This window comes from Passer domesticus, chromosome 11 (genome assembly GCF_036417665.1).
Source record: "Passer domesticus isolate bPasDom1 chromosome 11, bPasDom1.hap1, whole genome shotgun sequence".
Lineage (NCBI taxonomy): Eukaryota > Metazoa > Chordata > Aves > Passeriformes > Passeridae > Passer > Passer domesticus.
Window position 1 is genome coordinate 18,929,132 of NC_087484.1, and position 21,713 is coordinate 18,950,844.

The 21,713-nt window shown below is 51.7% G+C and overlaps 3 protein-coding genes across 25 annotated transcripts in view; 1 reads left to right on the plus strand and 2 right to left on the minus strand.

The window, feature by feature from the left end:
• The window catches only part of NGEF (neuronal guanine nucleotide exchange factor), a 37,080-nt gene extending 28,345 nt beyond the window's left edge, over positions 1 to 8,735 (plus strand). For all 7 annotated transcript variants that reach the window (XM_064386131.1, XM_064386133.1, XM_064386132.1 and 4 more), the window contains 5 exons: positions 1,015 to 1,178; positions 2,210 to 2,365; positions 4,830 to 4,909; positions 5,364 to 5,468; positions 6,089 to 8,735. In XM_064386131.1, the coding sequence (XP_064242201.1) occupies positions 1,015 to 1,178; positions 2,210 to 2,365; positions 4,830 to 4,909; positions 5,364 to 5,468; positions 6,089 to 6,261 (678 nt within the window). In that variant the 3' untranslated portion in view covers positions 6,262 to 8,735. The remainder of the gene's footprint in view (positions 1 to 1,014; positions 1,179 to 2,209; positions 2,366 to 4,829; positions 4,910 to 5,363; positions 5,469 to 6,088) is intronic.
• Positions 8,736 to 8,949: 214 nt separating this feature from the next.
• On the minus strand, positions 8,950 to 19,304 carry SNORC (secondary ossification center associated regulator of chondrocyte maturation). 4 transcript variants are annotated; one of them, XM_064386171.1, is made up of 4 exons: positions 17,859 to 19,304; positions 17,191 to 17,304; positions 9,959 to 10,141; positions 8,950 to 9,286 (listed from the first exon to the last, which is right to left on the minus strand). In XM_064386171.1, exons 2-4 carry the CDS (start codon positions 17,282 to 17,284, stop codon positions 9,177 to 9,179), a joined length of 387 nt encoding a protein of 128 aa, XP_064242241.1. In that variant the 5' UTR covers positions 17,285 to 17,304; positions 17,859 to 19,304; the 3' UTR covers positions 8,950 to 9,176. The 4 variants fall into 4 exon arrangements, with proteins under 4 accessions (XP_064242241.1, XP_064242239.1, XP_064242240.1 ...); XM_064386169.1 differs by having other exon boundaries at positions 9,959 to 10,144; XM_064386170.1 differs by having other exon boundaries at positions 17,191 to 19,304.
• Positions 19,305 to 19,457: 153 nt separating this feature from the next.
• GIGYF2 (GRB10 interacting GYF protein 2) overlaps positions 19,458 to 21,713 on the minus strand; it is a 72,275-nt gene continuing 70,019 nt past the window's right edge. For all 14 annotated transcript variants that reach the window (XM_064386105.1, XM_064386101.1, XM_064386102.1 and 11 more), the window contains one exon: positions 19,458 to 21,224. In XM_064386105.1, coding sequence (XP_064242175.1) covers positions 21,157 to 21,224 — 68 coding nt within the window. In that variant the 3' untranslated portion in view covers positions 19,458 to 21,156. The remainder of the gene's footprint in view (positions 21,225 to 21,713) is intronic.

Sequence of the window (21,713 nt, forward strand, 5' to 3'; positions counted from 1 at the left end):
TACCATGAAATTTCAATGCTGAGTACAAAGTTGTCATTTTTTTTCTTGAATGCTATAGAGATTTTTCTCAGGTCTGCTTCATAAACTGTAAGGATCATATTTAACTTCCGAGCAATCTTTTTATGTACATGAACAACCAAAACAAAAAAATTTTATAGAGCACTTTACCAGTGTGTCAGGGCTAGACCACAGTCCACAGGACAGTAGAAGATCAGGGAAGCCACTCAGTTGCTCCACCTCTTGTAAAGCTGAGGCCATAATGACAGGCAGGAGCTGGTTCATCTCTGGAGCAGATCTGCCTTGGGAACTGGCACAGGTAGGGCTCTTCTGGGGAGAAGAGTACAGGGAGTTGAAAAGAAAGATTGTGCCACCATGCATGTGATAAGCACTGGGAGTGAAGGTAGAAAGAGTGACAGTTATACAGGTATTTTTCAATATTTCAGTCATTTGGAAATGTAGTATTCTTCTAGTACAAGATGTGCTTTGTTCTGGGCTTCTTGGTTTTAGCACAATATGTGTTGAAATTTCAGCAGAAATGTTGTGGTAGATGCATGGACAGCATCTCCTCCTGACAGGGACAGACCCAGCCAGAGGAACCCTGTTTAACCTTGGGCTTTTTTAGCCAAAAGGCCAAATTTGTTGTTTTAAAAGTCAGCCTTACTGTTTAGGAAAGTTCAGCCCAGATGACAGGATGTGTCAGAGAGAGATCAGGGCATAGGCTGTTGTTTCATTCCAGCAGTTGGCACTCTAGCATTGCCATCCTTAAAATATCTGTCCATCCTCGGGCTCCTGCTGTACCCTTGTCCAACTTCTGTCACGCTGTGCTGGCTGTGTGGATGGCAGAGCACACTGGCCTCTCTTGCAGCTCTGCTCCAGCCTCTGCAGTGCAAGTTGTGGTGATGGGAGCTCACCACCCTTCCTTCTGCATCTCTTGGGGCTTTCAGCATCATAACCACTTGAATCCATGGGGTTTTGCTGCTTTCCTAAACTTTGCTATCTTTTCCTCCCTTCTAGTCTGTACCCATCATCTCTCACTCCCGCTGGCTGCTGAAGCAGGGGGAACTGCAGCAAATGAATGGTCCAAAGACATCACGAACACTTCGCACCAAGAAACTCTTCAGAGAAATCTATCTGTTCCTTTTCAATGATCTGCTGGTGATTTGCCGGCAAATTCCGGGGTGAGTGCAAAATCCAGGTAGTACACAGGATACTTCATTAGTTCTTTTGTCCCAGGTTTATCCATCCTATGATGCTGTGACCCCATCCTGTCCCTCAGGCACAGGCACATCCCTTGGCCTGACATGCCATGACTCCCTCCAGCAGTCACCTTACCTTTGAGCACAGCTGACTCTTCATGGGTGGCACAGCTCTCTCCAGCTGAAAATTCATGGCCAACAGGAGTTAAACGGATCCCAGGGCAGATCTGCCAGCAGAGTGACTATGCATCCAGCAGTTTCTGCAGGGTGGCAGTGAATTACATTGGCTGGTGAGCTGACCCTGGAGACCTGTCTTCCTGTCAAGGAGGGATTTTTTATTCATTGCTTCCTGAAGAACAGCTCAGATTTAGTCAGTTAAAACGCTAAGAAAGCCGACTAGAAAGTTAGAGTAGCAGGGAGGGGTATAAATTTTGGCCTGAGGCCAGCAGTTATATCTGACATGGTGTAACCTGCCTGAGGAGGATGTTGTTGTGTTGAGGACTGTGTCTTGTGCAAGCAGACACTGGTGGAACACAGCAGCAGAGAACAGCACGCCCTTTGTGGCATGAATTAGACCCACTGGTAGGGAGCATCTTGCCCTTCCACTGTTCCTAACGAACGTGTCGCCGCAGTGTCTGTACACTGGGAAATGTTTTGCTTCTGTGGCAACTTGTATCCAGAAAACACAGAGGCTCTTCATAAATAGGAATGAATTAAGCCTCACAATCCCCTTTGAGGGAGCGCCATCTGTGTTTTGGACATGGGGAGCTCAGACAGAGCAAGCAACTTGTTCCAGGCCATGAGGGCTGCCCAGGGCAGAGCCTGGAGAGGGTTCCTTGCTTTGCAGTGGGTTTTTATAGCCACACGCTCATCCCATCTCACAGCAGGACATCTTTTCTCTTCCTTCCATGCAGCAGTTCCTGCTCTGTGTCCTCAGTACAGTTCTGGGTGGCTGAACTCTTAAGTCTCCTGCAATAACCACAGTTTTTCCTAATCTCTCTAACCTCTCCCAGGGACAAGTACCAAGTGTTTGACTCTGCTCCCCGAGGGCTTCTTCGGGTAGAGGAGTTAGAAGATCAGGGGCAGAGCTTGGCCAATGTCTTCATCTTGAGGCTGCTAGAGAACGCAGATGACCGGGAGGCCAGCTACATGCTGAAGGCATCATCCCAGTGAGTACCAGCCACCCTGCTATCCCTCAGCAGTGCTCTCTCTCCCTACATCCTGCCTTCATGGGCAACAGCTGTCCAGGCTTTCCAGGGATGGGCAGGGGGGGATCCCACTGCTGCAGCTGAGCTGGCCCTACCAATCTCTCTGCCCAGCATAACTCCCCTGAGGCTGCTGAAAGCCCCAAAGCTACTGGTCATCCAGGCAGGTTTCTCTGCTGTATGGTGTATTTGAGACCTCTGGGGTGGTGAACAGACAGGCAGTCCCTGTTCTGGGACAGGGAGGTCAGAAATCAGCCCAGGCACCAGGCCCCAGCTGATTTACAGACTGCAGCATATTCAGAAAGTAAAACCAAGCAGGATATACACTCACACAGTCCAGTGGCTCCACTGACTCACAAGAATCATGGCCATGCCTGACCAGCCCTGTGGAGCAAAGTGTCTCCTGTTTGTGGGTGAAGGTGTGAGAAAAGGCTACTTCCCCCATGTCTCCACAGCCAGTGCTAATCTTGTGCAGCCCTTCTGCAGCTCAGGGCCTCCTTGTCTCCCTGGATACAGATTTTCTGGCTCACTGATTTTTCACTTCAGGCTCCAAAAAGCTCAGGCTGGGCAAATGATTCAGCTGTGCTAGCACTGACCTAATTGTTTTGGAGCACAGGGCAGGGCTTTCTCACTGACCCAGGCATTTCCAGGCCCACATTTTCTAGCCACCAGCTAAACAGCTCCTGGAGACAATGCACATCCCCAGGCTGATGTTGTCTGCTGTTAGCAGGCTGGTGTTCATCATCCACATTCCTAAATGAACAGCAGCCCCGGGGTTGCACCCTGACCACCACCACCACAGCATCAGCATCAGGACAATGAGCCTCCAGTACAGTGAAGCTGCACCTTCTCCCCAGACATATGGCTGCAGCTCTGCTGCACTGAAAATAGAGATGTCAGTCACACTATGCAGGGCAAGCGCACGTGTGACGTCTGTGAGGCTTGGCTGTGCAGCAGTGATAAACCAGGCCAGGATTTGCTCAGCTCAGGGCAGGCACTTGCAGGTCCATGCTCTGCATCCTGTCCCATCTTCTAGGTGGCCACAGCAGGTATGTGATCATGAACATGGCTTGCCAACAGGTCTTGAGCACTGAAATGTGACACAGCAACTGCTGAAGGCTGCTGTTTCAGAGATGCAGGGATGATGGAGGTAGTACTGGGCACAGACTGGAAAACTAAACACTTAGAAGAGACAAGTGGGAGCCAAATAGAGACTTCTGCATCTCTTCTACAGCTCTTGCAGCTCTTGGATCAGGCAACAATGCTGCTCAGTGGCAACTTGCAGTTCATGCCCTGGGTGGGCTCTGCCAGGAGCTAACACTTTATTTGGACACAACCAGGTCCACCGATAGAACTGGAGTGTGGGTGGGCTCCTTGCAGGCTGTGAGGATCTGGGCACTGTAAAGCTCTGTAAGGATCTGTGTGCAGGGCCAGCATGCAGACAGGGCCACAGGCATGGCAAGACTCTGGGTTTGACCTCTACATGTTATAGCTCCTCTGTGCTCAAGGCCCTTGTCTTGCATGTGATGGGACCTGCAGGTGTTTCCACTGGTCCTTGGCATTGTTCTTCATACCTAAAGTATAAAGTATTCCCAGCCCTACAGATCAACCTGCCAGCACTTTAGCACTTTGCCCTTTTAGGCCCCTCTCCTCCCTGAAGACACTCCATGGCTTTTCATGTGTGTCAAGCTCAGGCTTTAAAATGACCTGAGAAGGTAGAAAACTCTGGCTCTCTGGCAGATGGAAGCACAGCTGGTCCTCCAGGCAGGAGCTGGAGCCTGTGCAAATGAACTGCCCCATTTCCTCGTGGGGCTGAGGGAAGCCTGAGGGGAGCCAAGCCTGGGACTTCTCCAGCATTTGTGAGATCTTCACCCTCTCAACTGCAGGTCCAGGTTTTGCAGCATGCTGTTCACATGGGTCTTGTTGCCAAGCAAGTGGTACCTTTGGTGTGCTGCAGTGCTCTTCTGCAAGGGAATTAGTCAGCTCTGCCCTTTAAATGTTCCTACACAGCAGTTGTGGGAATAAATGGTTCCTGTAACTGCTTATCTCCCAGAAAAACTGCTCCTGTTGACCAGCCCAGCCACGAGCTGCCTTTTCTTGCTACTTCTCAGAGAATGCTAGGCCCCCCACCTTGCTGCTGGCTCTTGACAACAATGCTCACAGAGGGACCCTCCCCGAGAGGGACCATGCTGCCTCTGGGGGACAGCCAGAGCTGTGCAGCAGGGCCCAGAGCACTGTGTCACATGTGGCATCCCAACTGGGGTGTGCAACACTGGGGCTCAGCATCACCACTGCACCCAGGACCCTGGAGGGGCAGGCAGGAAAAGGCTGGGAGGAGGAATATGAAGTCCAGAACTATCTGGGCAGAAGAACTAGAGCCCTTACAACTCGTGCATGTTCACAGCTTTGGTTTGTCTCCCCTATCCAGGAGTGAAATGAAGCGCTGGATGATTTCACTAGCCCCAAACCGGAGAACCAAATTTGTTTCATTTACATCCAGACTTGTTGGTAAGAGACACAGTATGGGAGCTGGGAACTCTTCACCCCTACCCCAGGGCACCTTATTCTGCCTGGTCTCAGTGCAGCCACATATCTGGGACCTATGCCAAAGCTGAGCCCTCTCCCCAGGCTGCCCTCCTTTTCCACCACCAGTACCTGCTTGTCTCTGGGCCTGGCCCTGACCTCAACCCCTCCAACCTGGGCTGGGCTGCACCAGCACTTTCCCTCCCATCCAGGCTGCTCATGGCTGGCACCACTGTGGTGGTGACATGAACCTGGCTCCCTTCCCAAGAGTTGCTTCCCCAGTACCTGTGGCAGGGGCACTCCCTGGCTTCCTCAGAGACCCTTACCAGATCAGAGGGACCATGTGCAGAGCTCATGGGGCTACAGCCACCCAAGCTGTGCTGTTCTTCAAGGGGCTCCATCCCAGTCTGTCCCTCACTCTTGCCCTGTTTCTTGGCAGACTGCCCACAGATCCAGTGTGTCCACCCGTACGTGGCCCAGCAGCCTGATGAGCTCTCTTTAGAACTGGCTGATGTCCTCAACATCCTGGACAAGACAGATGATGGTATGGGGATGGGATGGGGGTGGGCTGGGAGTCCCTGTGGAAGGATGGGCTTGCTGCAGGCAGGCAGTTGTGAGTGTCTCCCTCCCGCCAGGGAGAGGCTCTGGCATCAGCATCACAGACAGAGAAGGAAGTTACTGCCTTCTCCTAATAGCCAGCCCAGGTTGCCTAAGTTGTGGCAGCACTGACACAGCCTCCCAGCACCAGCTGTGGGCCATAGTAGAGCTAGCACAGCCACTCCAGATATAACCCAGTGTTATTCTTACCTTCATGATGCCTCACAGCCATGTGATCCTGCTCTCCGGGGTACTCTTGTAGCTAGTGGTCTCAGTCACATTGGATGTCTGCTGGGGAGCACTCCTGTAGCTCCAGGGACAGCAGAGGGCATTTGATGGCAGCAGTGCCTGTGTTCTGCTGGCATCCCTTGAGCCAGCTGTCCGCATATGATGCTGCTCAGATGGGAAGGCCTCCTTGCTGGATGGACAACCTGGGTCTGCTCAGGCCTCTGAGTAGCTTCCAGAAAGCTCTGCCAGCTCCAATGGCTCTTTCCAGCACAACTAGGAGCAAGTGCAGGAGCAAGGGCCAGTCCTTCCCCACTTATGCCTGTCTCTGTCTGTACTCAGGCTGGATATTTGGGGAACGTCTTCACGACCAGGAGAGGGGCTGGTTCCCCAGTTCTATGGGGGAGGAGATCCTGAACCCCAAAATCCGAGCCCAGAACCTGAAGGAGTGTTTCCGGGTGCACAAGTCAGATGACAGTCAGAGAAGAAAACTGGGCAGCAGAAACCGCCAATGACCACCGGCATCTCCAAGCATCTGGAGTGCCTCAGAGAGGCAGAAGACAGAGGCTGCCAGCTGGGAGGAGGTGGCAGCTGTGGGACACTATGGGGGACCTGGTGCACTGGACGAGGCACACAGACCCATGAACAAACAGACTGTCATTGCTAGGCCCTCCAGAAGCACTGGTCCTTTCCAGGAGATCAGTGCTTTAAACTGTAAATAACCCTTTTCCAAGTGTTCTGTAAAGCCCCAGAGAGCACGAGCTCAACGGACACTGCCTGAAGGCCACCAGGTGCTGGCCAGATGAGCCACATGTGCTGGCTTGGGCTGGCTCAGGCTGCTTGGGAAAGGCAGTGGCCACAAACATGAGCAATTGATATCACCTGGTTTAAGCATTAACAGCTCTTTGCTACCTTCCAAGTCTGGAGTGCTCTGAACCCAGCATCTCACAGGAGCAGAACTGAGGTCAAGCAGCAGTCTCAGCTCTCTCAGAGCTATTGACAACAGGCTGGGATGAGCCCCAGGAACTCCACCACCCTAGTCCTGCTGTGAAGCTGCTGGGCTCCTTCTCACAGGCAGACCCTCGATCTGCTTCCAGTCAAATGCTCTGCAGTGCTCCACACTCAGCTTTTCTCCAGCAGCATCCCAGCCTTGCCAGCCCTAACCCACACCTGCCTGACAACCTCGAAGCACATCTGGACACTGTGCCATGGCTCAGCCCCCTCTACCACAGCCTTCCTCCTTCTGCAGGGCCACTGCAGAACCCCAGCATCATGTCCTTTCCTGGTTGATTGTGCACTTGTGGTCTTTGCTACGCCCTGCTGCTGAGGCCAGAGCAGGGGTGGCTGTGCCAGCGCCGTCTGGCACACCACACGAACCACCGGAGCAGCAGCAGCCCCAGCTGCCACACAGCAGGTGAGTGACCTTAGCTGGGAGCTGCTGTCCTGTGTGCTCTGGGAGGCCCAGCAACTGCTGCTTGCATGCTTGTAACCCACCCCACCAGCCTCCCTGTACAGGCTCACCTCCGTGTATATATGCAAGTCTTGTGGCCAGCAGAGCCAGCTCATCACTCCTTCCAGCTGTGGCACTGAGCAACCCATGAAGCCCTGGGCTCAGCACTGAGTGCAGCGTGGGGGACAGATCCACAGCAGCCATCCCTTGTTCAACAGTCCCACACGTGGCTGAGGGCCTCTCAGCCACAAGCTGGGCCCTGGCTGTGGCCAGCATCCATTAGGGAAATCAATTTTTTGGCACCTTTCTGTAACACGGCAAAGAATTGTCTTCCAGGCATTGTAGCCTGTGCTGATTTACACTCTGGCTGTGCCACGGTTGTGCTCAGAGAGGGGACAGAGAGCAGCTGCCAACAGAGCCACAAAGAGGCCACGGGTATGGACAGGAGGAGCACAGCCATGCCAGCAGGAACCTGGGGAGAAAGCAGGACGCTTGGAAGCTGTGAAGGGAGGCTGTGGAACTGCTCTTTGGACTACGTGGTGTGTGCAGTTTGAGGCTGAACACAGCTGAGGTGGGTTCCAAGGCTGACCCTACTGACACCACAGCCTTGGGCCAGCCAGACCAGAGCCAGCACCGAGGACCAAAGTGGTGGGAGCCACAGCAGTGAAGGGGGAAGAAGGCATTCTTCACTCAGGCCCAGGTCAGTGCCACCACATTAGCACGTGACAACAGCCAGCAGGGCTGTGCTGCCTTGGCCACCTGTGGGAAGTTCATACCAGCCAGCAGTTCCCAGTCACCAGTCACTGCCCAGCCTCAGAGCTCGGCCAGGAAGGACTTGCAGCCTCCAGTCTGCTGCATGGAGCAGATTTAATGGGGACAGCCCAAGCCAGGTCCATCCAGCAGCAGCCCACAGTCAGCTTTCTGAGACAACCAAACCTCCAGCTCAGGATCCAAACCTTGCAACGGCCACAAATTCACAGTGCAAACGCCAGAGGAGCTCCAGCTCTAGGAATTCCTTAAAATTACCTGAGAAATCGCCACATCTCACAGCATCCAGCTCTGCAACCCAGCAGCCAGCCCAGTCCAGCACAGGGCTTGCCTGGCATGTTTCTCACAGCACAGAAATGCTCCCTTGCCCATCAGATGTTTCACCAGCTCACCGTAGCCAGGATGCCAGCTCCTCACTGCACTTCTTCAGGGAGAGGGGCTCCGTGCTGCTGTGCCCTGTCCCATCACTCACCCCTGAGCCCTGGGATTGCTCCAGCCCCTCCTGCTCTGCTGCGATTCCATAGGACTCCAGAACCCAGGCACAGGCTGTGCCATTTCCACTGAACTGCATCCAGTGTTATTTCCTCAGACCCAGCCCTGCACGCCTCCATCTCAGTGATCTCCAGTGTTGTACAGGGCCAGGCCTGGGGCCCACAAGCACCGGCTGGAGCCCCCCAGCCCCTGCCAGGCTGCCTCAGCGAACTGAGGGGAACTTCTTGTTGTCTGGTTTTTCCGTGTGATAAAATGTAGCTGAGCAAGCCAGCGCCAAAACACTCGTGTGTCTCCTTCCTCCCCCAAGCTGATCACTTGTCTCCTCCCCTGGGGTGCAGCTGGCCCAAATGCAGTGGGTCAGAATGGGCTTGCACATGAACTTGGGGTGACTTATATCCTCGAACAACCCTTCCCTAGGAAAGGTGTGCAGGGTGATACACTGTTACCATCACCCAGATTAGACCCAGACGGGTTCTTTTGAGCTCCCACAGTTCCTCCTGAGTGGGGCTGACAGGCCCTGCCCAGATGTGTGCCACCCAGGAGACAACACACGTACCAAGAGCAATGAGCACTCGATGCAGCCTGGCTGCCCAGCACAGGGCCTGCATGCTTTTCCCATATCCTTGGCACCATTTCTCCCAGGGCCCCAGGCAGACAGTTCAGGAGCAGCTGAGGGCTGGAGACAGGCTGGTTGTGTAACAGAAAAATGTTTTATTGAGTTCAGGAGGCCGAGAACTTTCTCAGTGTGATGACAACCAAGGCCACAAGCACAGACGTACCCAGGAGGGAGGCAATAACAATGGCACCAATAGCTCCGGGCCCCAGTGAGCCTGCAGGAAGAGAGAAAAAGGCACGAGGTCAGCAGAGGCAGTGGGGCCCAGATGGGAAGGGCTGCAAGGATCACCCCACACCCAGCATGTCCCCAGGCATGAGGCCACACTCCTGTCCCAGAGCTCCCTGCACTGGCCATGTCCCAGGTGTCATTCTGTGCACTTTGGGCAGGAGGCTGTAACCAGCCACCACCACCTCAGCCAGCTCCCAGTGACAAGGACAGCTGCCACAAAGTGGGTCAGTGGTGCCCAGCTTTCCTGCTAACACACTGGGAGAGCTGCTTCACTTGCAGCAGGATCACATCTCAGCTGCTGCTCGCTGTCAGTCAGGAGCCACAAGCCAGGAAAGGTATTCATGCTCCCTGTTCAGGGAGCTCCTGGCACACTCTGTCCTGCAGAGCCCTACCTACATTCAGGGCAGGTGACTGCCATGACAGGTCATAGGGCAGGGAGAAGAGTCTTGGATCCATCTTGGGGCTGGCAAGAGCTCCACAGCAGAGGTTTTTCACCGTGGAAGTTTCCATCAGTAGGCAATAAAGGCAACCCTCCCCCTCCCCAGCAGTGTGGCTGTAACCCCTCCCGGGAGGTGACAGGCCCACAGGGAGCAAATCCGTGAGGACGTCCCAGGCTGCCGCGGGAGCGAGCCGCGGGCAGTCCCTGTCCAGCACTCACCGTCCCCGGTGTCCAGCCGGTGCAGGTGGGTGGTGTCCTCGGGCTCCAGCTCGGAGGTGAACGGGGGGAAGGCAGTGGCATCCGACAGCCGGGCGGTGCTGGTGGCAGTGTCGAAGGGACCGGCTCCAGAGGGCAGCTCGGGCGGCTCGTTCCAGAGGGTGGGGACCGCGTCCTGCGGGTACTCTGCTGGAAGAGAAGCACCCACGGGCAGGGGGGGCCCGCTCAGGCTACTCGTGACAGCCACAGCTCAGCAGGTCCCTGGGCTTCAGCTGCCTGCCAGGTGCCCCCGGGGAGGATGAAGGGGGACCTGAGGGCTGAGAACCCCGGTGTGGCCGAGCCCTCCTCCGAGGGGACACCACCTCCACTGAGCAGCCACACCCAGAGCAGCCAAAGGCAACCTGCTTCTGTGGCAACCTGGAGTACTCAGCACACACGGGACAACACAGAGTGCCCCAACACCCTGCAACCTCTGCTCGTGCACAAACATGAACATCCACAGCTGGTTTACTCATGGATGCCTTGGGACTGGGCTGGGAAGGGCTGTCACACTGCCACCAGGCAGAGGCCACCAGGCCACCTGTGCTGGCCAAGTTCACAGCATCTCAGGGCCCTTCTGTCCTGCACCACCAGCCCATGCAGTGCAGGATGCTGGTGGTGCTGGCACAGCACAGGACATGGCTCCCCCAGACAGGACCCCAGAGCCTCAACTTCCCCCTGCTGCACCCCCGCCACACCGGGGAGATGAAAGCAGCCTGGGTTCTGTTTAATGTTACCACTCGTCTCCTGTTATTCCTTCCTGCCGTGGGTCAGAGAGCAAGCCAGAGAGCCCTCCCTGTGTGTGGCTCACCAGTGCTCCCTGTCAATGCCCAGCCTTGTTAAGGTGGGCTCTGGCAGGAGCAGGAGACATTCCACAGCTCCCTGCCGAAACCGCTGGGAATGTTGCACTGGGATGGGGAAAAAAACGAACAACATTCACTGCCAGGGCCCTCCTGAACTGACACAATGGTTATCAGGACTGGGGAACAGGGAGTCAAGAGCTGGAGCAAGCAGCCATGGCTCCCTGGGGCAAGGCACAGAGGTATCCCAGAGCACCCCAACTCTGGCCTGGGAACCTTGGTGTACCAGGGACACTTGAAGACTTGTCCCAGGCTCTCTGTGGCCCAGGAAGAGAGATGGCAGCAGCACATCTTGGCAGTACCAGCCCCAGCTTTAAGTGCCCAGAGCCACCCTTGTCTCCTGTGGACAGAAGGTGCTGTCGGGGGAGAGCAAAGAATCCTCATTAATGGGCTGTACCACAATTTGTTCTCCCTTAAAATCCCTCCCCGGAATAGGGAGGGCCAAAACACTCACCTTTCCTGCTGGTACAAACCCACTGAGAACTTACTGCAGGGTTTGCATCAGAGTAGCTCCCACCATTGCCAGAGCTCTTCCACTATCTTGGGAACACAGCAAAGTTCTGGACTAGTTTTGAAAGCTCTTTCTACAGGCAGAAAAGCTACAGGGTATCCAGTGAGACAACTGCCAGGTTTAACCCTGGCCAAGGAGCACCGACAGAGAGAAGTTCCCAGTGCAGCCTGTGCCAGTTAGAGCCAGGCAGGAACCCAGACAAAGGTGGGTGTAGCAGAGAAGCTGTGTCCTCACACACTTGGAACATCCATGGTGTCTGCACCTCAGGTGGCATCCCAGCTCCCCTGTACATGCACACAGAGGTTTGTGCTCCACAAGGCCTCCCCACAAACACCCAAGCCTTTGCAGGGCCCTTCCCAGCCTGTGCTGCAAAACCAACCAGCAGAGCTGAAGACTCATATTCCATCCCATGGCTCTTCCATAAAGTGCCATTTCCAGTGGATCTCTCTACTTTAAATCCTGTGGTTTCACAGCCAGAGAATGGAACACGAGGAAATACAGAATTCAGTGAGCAAAGGTAGTTAACACAGGAGAGAACTGAGCAAAGCTGGGCTATTTAGCTGGCAACAGTGGCATGAGGAAGTTGTTGGTTTAGGAACAGACCAAACATATGGAATGCTTTGGAAGCCCTGGTTCCAGGCTGCTTTTGTAAGGGAGAAACTCCACACAGAAGAGCCACACTCCAGCCGTGACCTTCCTGACTCCGTCAACACCCCCCAGACCAGAACCAACACTGCTACTGTCCCCACCTGGGAGAGGAACACAATGCTGGGAAGACATTCTTTCCCAAGAATGTTGTTTTTTTTGTTTTTTTTTTCTCCAGAGGTGTGTATGCCTTGCGTGTGACCAGGGACTGGTGTTAGCTCAGATGATCTGTAACAGATGCAGGCACCATCCAGGGAAACTGTATGACCTGGGCTGGGTCTTCCCAATCCCTGCTCTCCAAGGGATGAGGAGGGAGCATTATCTCTTCTAACCATAGTGCAAAGGTCCCACAGGTGCCACCAGACCCAGAGGTGCCAGACAGTCTCTCTTGTTCTCAGCGCATCTAACTCCTGAAAAATTTCTGGCAGTTCTCTTTAAGCAGGGCACAGAGCTCATTTTTGATAGCCAAATACAGAAGAAACAGTCAAATTCATTTACAATCTCTGTGATTTTTAAAAACTTGGATGGCTGTGGATATATATTTTGTTAATTCCCCTCATCCAACTGACACACACTTTCAGTCTGCCCACACAGAAAAGGCAGAATGTGCTTAACATGCATTTGCTGTCCTGAGTTCTTGTGGTTTTACCCTACCAGCACTTCAGCCCAGGGAAACACAACCCCTTTCAGTCAGCTCTGGTGCCTCAGGAGCAGTTGTGAGCTCAGAGGCAGCAGCGGATTCCTGCACACACATGGAGTGAAATTCCTGCAGCTGAGCCTCCCCAGGAGCCAGGGCTCACTGCTGCTCCCCTTCTCAGCCCCTCCATGCTGCTGGAGCAGGTGCCAAGGGCCCGGCTGTGGGCACACAGGGGGGAACACAAAAGGAGAGGCAGGTTCCTCCAGAGCCCATTGCTGCAGCCTGGGAGAACACATGCTCTGAACCAGCACTGCTCTCTCCATGTCTCTCCTTTGATTTTCCCTCCTAACCTAAAAGCTCATGCCTTCACATGCCTCCACTCCTCCAGCTGAGAAGCCCAAGCACACATCCAACTATCCTCATGCACCCAGCAGGTTTCTTTGACAAGCAGAGGTTTCACACCTGCTTCCCTGACAGTCCCAATGGGTGTCAGCCACACAGCTGCTGGCTGGGAGTGGCAGATCTCTAACAGACCCACATCAAATGCCACAACCCCATTTCAGTCCCCTGGTAAAAGCAAGAAAAGTGATGGGAAGGAGAGTTTGTGTCAGGTACTAAACCCCAACACATGCACACTGTTAGTAAGTTTTTATGTCTCCAAGTGAGACACAAGGGCCTTTTCCAGCCATCTGTTGGACAGAATCTGGAGAGATTCTATCTACAGGCAGGGGACCCAGTTCAGGAAGTTCAGTTCTGCTGCTGATGCTTTGGGTGACCAGCACCAGTCCTGCCCTTCCCAGGCTCAGTTATTCTGTGCACGAGCAGGAGACCAGGATCTAAACAGGATCTACAGAGAAGGCAGCACCAGCGTGGCCAGGCCTTCCTGCCCACACTGCTGCTGTCATTCTGACTGTGAGGAGGGGGATGTGGCCTGTGAACCTCAACAAGTGCCTCAGTGACAGCTCTGGAGCTGGCAGCCCTTCCCAAAGGGAAAGGGAAAGCTGAGGGGAAGCTCCATGGCCATGAGGCAAGAAACATCAATCTTAACTTTGTGTGTGAAAACACTCAAACACGCTGCCATCTCCAGGGAGCGAGTGCAACCAAGAGCTGGAAACTAAATATCAAAGGTAAAGTACTGCATGGCTTTCCTGTTCACCCAAGAACTTTGTAGAAATAAGAACTAGCAAGAAACACTCAAAATACATCATCTACCACAAGACCAGATGTTTAATACTGGGAGAAAGCCATGCATTAGCTGTGCTGCCATCAGTCTCAGGACCAGTCCTACCTCCAGAAAACTCCTGTGGTGCACTCACATGGTTTGCTTGCCCTGGTGGGACTTGCCAGGGCCACATGGAAGGGCTGCCAGGCTGCTGAGGCACACGAGTGACCCAGTGCCAGCTGCTCCAGAGGGAGGGAAGCCTCCAGGCCCTGGCACAAATGAGCTCTTCCTCACAATTAGCTGTCTCAGCACTGAAACACAAGCTGAGGGCAACTGTTGCTTTCAGACTAACAGTAAAAGCCTTTTCATGAGATACACAGTTGGAGAACACTTAGGAGAACAACATGCAATAATCTTATTGGCATTTTACTGGAGATGGAACTGGACAAAACGGACTAAAATTATTAGAGTGTTTTGCAGAAGGCCAGGTAGTTGATGGCAGCTCTTCCTTCCCACATGTTGACACTACAAATTGTCTTATTTTAGGGAAATCTCTTTGCTGCACTGTCTTCTTCCTGTCTCCAGCACAGATTACTTATAACTGAGATGAGGAAATGGGAAGAAAAGATCAGTTACCATGAAGAAATACATTATGAGTTTTCCAAGTGATGCAGTGGCCAGTGGAACTCCCGGCACATGGGCCCAGATCTAGAGGGATGACAGCAAAGGCAACTTGACAAAACTGCTAGTTCCAAATACACACATGATTCAGAAGCCGATGCCTTGCAAAGGCTTTGTGCTAACTTGCACCTCATTTGGGGCTCTGAATCTATTACAGGAATTGAAACTGGGTTTGCTGATAGGAAAAAAAAAATCAGCTCTTCACAATCCTCCTGTGCTTTAGGCCTACATGCCACGTGGGTTTGGAGAAAGAGGAAGTGAAGAAGGCTAAGGTTTGTCACAAATCCTTGAGCTGGCTGTTTTCTGCTGCACCCAGATGATGTGGACAAAGAGGGTTAAAGATGTGCTTGGTTGCCTCCCCATCTTTGACAAATGTGTTGTTGGAAAGAGAAGTTCATGTCAGAGCCCTGACCATGCTGTCCAGGAAATCAGAGCAGCTGAGCAAGAGCCAGCAGGGAGAGCAGCCTCATCCTGGGCATGGGGCCTGCCTGCCCCCAAGGTCAGCCCTCTCCGAGGCAGCGCCGCTCCCGCTCGCTCTGGAGCTCTGCTGGGGACAGTCAGAGGTGCTGGGACCAAAGGGCAGGGGCTGGTGAACTCTGAGGCCAGCAAGGGGCTGTCCAGCCCCAGGTGGCCACGGCAGGCACGGGGCCAGGGCAGGGCTGAAAGGAGCCTTCAGCAGCAGCACAAAGGGCAGCCTGTGGAGGGCAAGGCCAGGAGCTCCGAGTGCAGCAAGGCAGAGCTGCTGCGGTTCTGATGGATACTAAGTAAACTTGTTTACAGAAAGGCAGGGCTGTGTGTTATGTGCTGAGACCAGAGGGCTGTCTGTGTGCCATTCCCCTCTTTGTCTGCACCAGGCCGGAAATTTCCTTTTCTAATGGACTAAAAGGCAGAAAAAGTTCCACTGTTCCTCAAAGCACCTGTACTGGGGGCAGGAACTCTCCATGCAGCAGAGAATCATTCTGCTCCTGGGATGGTTCATTGTCCAGGCTGGTTCCCTCCTGTCCTCTCTGAGGGAACCTGTTAGAGGCCTTACGTCTCTGAAGCACTGCAGAGAAAGCACAGAATCTCTCCTACACCCCAAGATCTGAATGCTGCACTCCCCAGTACAAAGCCCTTCCAGCCTCACTGCACAAGCACAACTCACCCAGTGTAAGGATCGAGTAAACTTGGGAGTGCATCACAGGAGCAAAGGGACACAGGGAAGCAGCACCAGGCACTAACCACAGCTGCAATGCCACAGCAAGCACATGGAAAAGCTGGCAAGGACTGGGGCCAGAGCAAATGCACCAAATACTGGAAATTTAAAACAGTGTAGAAGAGATCCCAGCTTGGAGAGGAAGCAGATTGAATTCTCACTGGAAATCCATCACTTCTGCAGAGTGAAATACTGCTAATGATTAAGAAAAGATCTGCTATGGGGGAAGAGCATGGCCAGTGCTTCTGAGAGCAAAAGCAAGGCACAAACTGAAACTTTGCTAAAATGATTAATGTTCCACGGCATTAAAAGTACACAGTTTGAGAAGGGAAGTATCCACTTTTTAGTGTTCATTTCTTAGTTACTTTGAAGGTTTCCCTTCAAAGAAGGTGTCTTAGAAGGAGAAGATACCAGCTGCACTGATTCTGCTCCTCCACCCACAGATGTTCCAGCCAAGCACAGCAGTGAATTTCCCTACCCATATGGAAGCTCCTTCAAAAAGAATTCCATAATTTGATCTGCTAGACAGCTGGCCACATCTCCCTGTGAGGCAAGATGCTCAGAAGAAACTGCGAGAGAACTGCAAAACAACATTGCTCCGGGTCTTGGAAGGCAGGACAGAAATTGATGAAAACAAGTGCTGTGCCTGTTATCTTGGCCCTAGCCATCTCTTCAGCCTCGCCTCCATGGCAAGAAAGGCTCTGGGGGAAGCAATTCCCCGTAAGAGCTTCCACCTGTATGCTCAGAGCCCTCAGTGCAGGGGGTTTGGACATCAGTTTTTTCCCAGTTGTAAAACCCACCTCAGACCTGCAGCCTTTGAAGCTGTGCCCCAGGCTCCCTGCAGCCAGCACAGCTCTGCTGAAGGCAGGAGCAGATAAAGCTGAAATTAATCACAATCCCCAAAACAACAGTGCCTTACACAACAAGCATCTCTCCCATTCTTCTTCCCATCACCCCACTGAAAGCAAGTCAGAGCCAGGCACCTTTCCAGCACTGCCCTGGTACCCCAGCTCCAGAGCAACCCTGTGAGGATGCACACCTTGGCTTTGGACTGAGCTTTTCATGGACACTTCCCTAGTTGTGCCTAAAGCAGCTGTTGTGCTCCACTGTAGTAGAGAGCACAGAAGGAACCAGGAACAGGCACACAGGCTTTAGCCAAAGAAAAATGTTTCTTTCCATAACTAACTTCTTCCTGCTATTAAAGGCTGAGGGACAGCCTGTCCCATCAGCCACTGAGAGGTTTTCAGTCTCCTACTGATTTATGTGTCCACAGATCCCCCAAACACCCATGCTCACAATAGGTGCTACTGCCATTCTGCTTAGGAAAAGTTAAAGGATTTTCTCCACTGAAAATATATTCCTGCTCACCAGCAGCCACTAAAGCTTAAGCAATTACAATTCAATACATATTTAGGGATGTTTTCAGAGAAGGGAGAAGAGAGAGGGGCAGTGTAGGAAAGGCTCTCCCATGCTTTTGGGCTTTAAATGCAAGCAAAGCTCCTTACCTGCCAGCACAGCAGGGACCAGGATGCTGCAGAGCGTTAGCAGGACCAGCCGAAGGACTCTGTGGTAGGGCATGGCTTCCCTCAGGAAAAGCATCAGCAGGAATCCTTAAAACTCTTCAAAGCACAAAACAACTCAGAAATTTCACTGGTATAATAAAAATTCTGTTCAGTCAGGTAAAAAAAAAAAAAAAAAAGAAAAAGAAAGTGCTTCACAAGAGCAGCTGTGCAGAGAGAGTGCAAAGCCCAGCAGAGCCTCCCTCTCTCTGGCTCCAGGAGCACACCTCCTCCCAAAGGCAGCTCCACCCTCCCAAACTTGTGCCTAAAACCCCATAGGCAGCCAAGCAGAGCCATCAGAACCCTGCCAGGTCACTGCACACACAAGCAGTTGTTGGTGAGCCCTTCCCAGAGGCCACGAGGATGCTCCTGGAATGCCTTCCCTCGGCTGGCCATGCCGAGGCACAGGAAATAACACAGGAGCCATTGGGGCAGCTCAGCCCAAGACCAAGCAGCCCATTTGAGGGCTCTGCTCTCCCTCACTGGCCAGGGTGGCAGGGCATTGCAGGGTGGGGAGAGCACAGAACAAGGGCCTCAATCTTCTGAGGCTAAAATGCTCTGACACAGAGCCAGAGCAGCTCCATGGCATCCTTGTTCCTGGGTGGAATACTTACAGAGCTGGCCTGGGAGCCATGGGTGGTCTCAGAACTGCTGTCAAAGTCTCAGAGTGTTCCAGGAGAGTCACCTTTGGCAGGCAATGCCAGCATCCTCCTCGGATCCCAACTCCTCAGGCATCACCTCCTCCCGCCAGCCTCTGCTGCTCTGTCCCTGCCTGCCTCAGGGGCTCACAACAGTTCACAGCACAGAAAACCCAGGTTTGCTTCAAACCACATTTGCAGCAACAAAGAATGGCGAATGGATGAGGTGTATAAAAAGGGGAACACTCCAGCTGATTGTCACAGAAGTAGTTTCATTAGTATTTTGGAGCTGATATGATGATGAATACTTCATGGTTTCCCATCATATAATGAACACAAACATCTCCAATGTCAGTTCTTTATGCTCTGAAAATATGACACAAGTATTTAAGTCTGAAATTTCAGATTCAGATTTTCTGCAGCAATTGCTTTGCTTTTTGGAGCCCCTGTTTTCCCCATCCCTACTGACCCAAATGACTCTTGCTACAGAAAAGGGCCCTGTTTGTCACAAAAGGCGACAATGCAGTCACCTGAGGGCACAATCTGCACGTGCCACCACCTTACCTGCCTGGAAACACAGAAACCAGAGTATTTCAGTATTATGAACAATGTATCTTCCCCACTGGTCCATTATCTACAAATTCTCAGGAGCCAAGTGACGTCCTCAAAGTTTGACAAATTATTGCACATTCTCCCTGCTTGCATTTCTGCATTTTCATTTAGCAATAAGAAGCTGTTCCTTTCCTGCTTCCCAGCCAAGCTCAAAACTAACACGCTTTTGTGTACTCGTAACATGGTGGAGAGCATTCCAAAATTAGCTTGCAGAAATCAGATCACAGCACTAAAAAAACAGAAAGCAATTATAAACCACACACCTTATATGCTAAAAAGAGGAAGATATTAAAACAAAGTCAGGTTATCAACCTAAACAAACTGTTCTCTCAGACATCAGCTAAACATCATGCAAGGCTACTGTGTGAGTTAGGCCTTCACATACTTATTTTCCATGGTCATGTGAATGGCAGGACATTTACCAATACCTTTACTGGGATTTTCCACACAAAAACAAGTATCAAAAAAGGAAAGTAAGTCTAAAAAGAGAAACTTACAAGGTTTCCATGTGGACTTCAGGCTGAGGGGAGAAATAAAACACCTTATTTAGGGCAGTGCACTGGAGTGCATGGGGTGGGCACCAACTGGCAAAGGAGGCTCCGTGGCCAAGTGTTTGTGTTAAGAGCAAACCAGCCATGGCTTGATCTGCCCTGCATAAACAGCACCAGCATGAATGCACACGTTTCTCTACAGACAGCAGAGGAAAATTAAAGCTTTCTTGTTAGAAATTTCCAATATCAACTTACTGGTGTTTATTTGAACTCTAAAATTATCAAGTAGAAAAACCAACCAGTATTCCTCACCAGGGAAGAAATAAAGCAGCAGCTGTTGTTCCACATCCTGTGTATTTGCTTGTTGTTTCTTGATGAAAACTGATGCAAGTCAAGTTTGGGTGGGTTTTAGCACCAGGAATTATTTCAATACTCAGCTTTGACAAAAGCAAGCAGAAAGTTTTCTCTCAGATATAATACAACCAGGTTTTATTTAAGTTCTCTCTTTTTTTCCCCCCCCACACTGGCAAAAGTTCAGAGGGAGTTTAAAGTTTTGTAAACATTTTAACTACCCCTCTTCCCCCTTTTATGAATTTACAAAGCAAAGGAGACAGGGAGACCAGATTTGCAACAGTTCCAAGTCTCTCCATGCTATCAGATCCAAAAACTATATACAAGTCTGCAGCAGTCTCTGTATAGTTACTGTACATGTTTGGGGACGGGGGAAGAGAGAGGAGGAGGAGGGGAAGGTGACCCCAAAAAATGAATAAACCAAACAAAATAAAATCCAAAGCCAAACTGCTCTTGAGCAACTCAAACTGTTTTCTTTAGGCAGTGATGACAGAATAACAGACACCTTTATACAACTCCACCAAAACTGCAGCATATCTCCCTTCGCAGGTTACACCCCTCTGGGGACGGGAGATGGGACCAGGGGGTCAAACTAAGTGCATTTGGCAGTTTTCCTTCTCTGTCGCTTGTGGTGTGTGTGGGGTGGGTGGGTGGTTACGTGGAGCAGGGAAGGTGGTGTTAATCTTTCGGTGAGAGAGGAAGGTTATGACTCCATAAACACTTAGAGGTTATGGATCCCAGTGAAGGTGCGTGAAGTACGTTTAAGGTGTAGAAGATAAGCAGGGCCATCATTGCACAAAGCTTCGTCCTCCAGTGTCTCTCTCCGTGACGAAAGGGCATCTCTGCTCGATACCTAAGCACTGCTTCAAGTGACAACCAGCTGAGGCTGCTGGCACGTCTCTGAAAGCCAGGGTCCACCCTCTCCAGAGACTACAGATCCACACTGTAAAGATCCTACTGTCTCTTAAACGAGACAAATTTGCAGGAAAAGAGCTCAGAATAAACTGGTCCTAACCCTCTGAAGGTAGCACTTATGGGGTAAATTCAGCCTGAAAGAAGAGATGCCACCCCCCTTTTTCCAGAGCAGAAGTCCCCATTTGTCCAGGAAGGCTGGAGAATGCCGACAGGAACTCCACCAGCTTCAGCATCACCACCTAATGAAGACAGACTCGAGCTTTCCCTCCAAAAATTATGTGCAGAGAAGGGCTGGCAGGGGGTGTGCAACTTCAAACCAACCCAAGCTAAACTGTGCCCACTACCGCCCCTCTCCTGTTGCCAGTTTCTAAGGGTAGCTTATGAATGCAACTCCTGGCCAGGAGAGCACCTCTTGCCCTGATGGAGCAGCCAAGTCAGTATCTGTGTGGCATTTTGGTTTTGACCAACATCTGTTAACCACAAACTCTCTCTCAAACTTTCTCTCTCTCTCCATACGACTGCACGTGTTGGATGTGGTAAGAGTAACCAGGAGAAGGAAGCAATGCTTTGCAGAATCCCAATTGATTTTTTTTTTCCAGGTATGTCAGCAGAATGAATCACAGCACAGTGAAAGCTTGCTGCCCAGTTCAGCCTTGTTGTGAACAAAGCCTAACTCCCACCCTCCCGGGACTCTGAACAAAGTCCACTCGAGTGGGCTGACAGTAGGAACAACGCCTGTGCAGTCCTGGGCAGAAAGGGTTTGCTGGGGCCAGAGGAAGCAGCCTGAGATGATTGATCCTGTGATTCACTGCGAGGCAAAGAACAACACAAGGTGGAGAGTACGGTGTCCAAACGGAGAATCCATGGTTAACAGATGCAGGAAAAGCCAGTTGATTTGCACATGCTCAGTAGTCTTCCAAAGTCTCTATTTCTCCCATATTGAGCCGCTCTGATGAAGCATTCACTGAAAACCCTGTGAACCAAGAAGAAATGGTGTTAAAAATCTGGCTGTAGCATAGTATACTTGATACAAAACATCTGCTAAATGCAGTACCACGTGTAAGAGAAAGTGAATCTAGGGGTAATTCAGTAAGGCTACAGATGCAGTCACCCAAACTGTCTGATTTTTCCTTAATAAACTAAAGATAATCAACTGTATATTTAGACAAGCATCACTTGGTCTTTAAAACCAGATCAGAACACTGTTTTCAGAACACTTTTTTTAAGTTCCATTTAAAAGATATCACCTGCAGAGCTAGTACAAGGCACATCTACACATGGTGGCAACATGGCTCTGCAACATCTCGAAAGGGAACGTGTTTAAGTCAACTGGCTCTTGGAAGAGGCTGACAACACCACACTTACATGGTCTGAGAGGAAGAAATGGGCATTCTGAGAACATGGAATCCACACATGGAATCATGCTCCCACACTTCATGAGTTGTGAGCAATTTCACCCTTC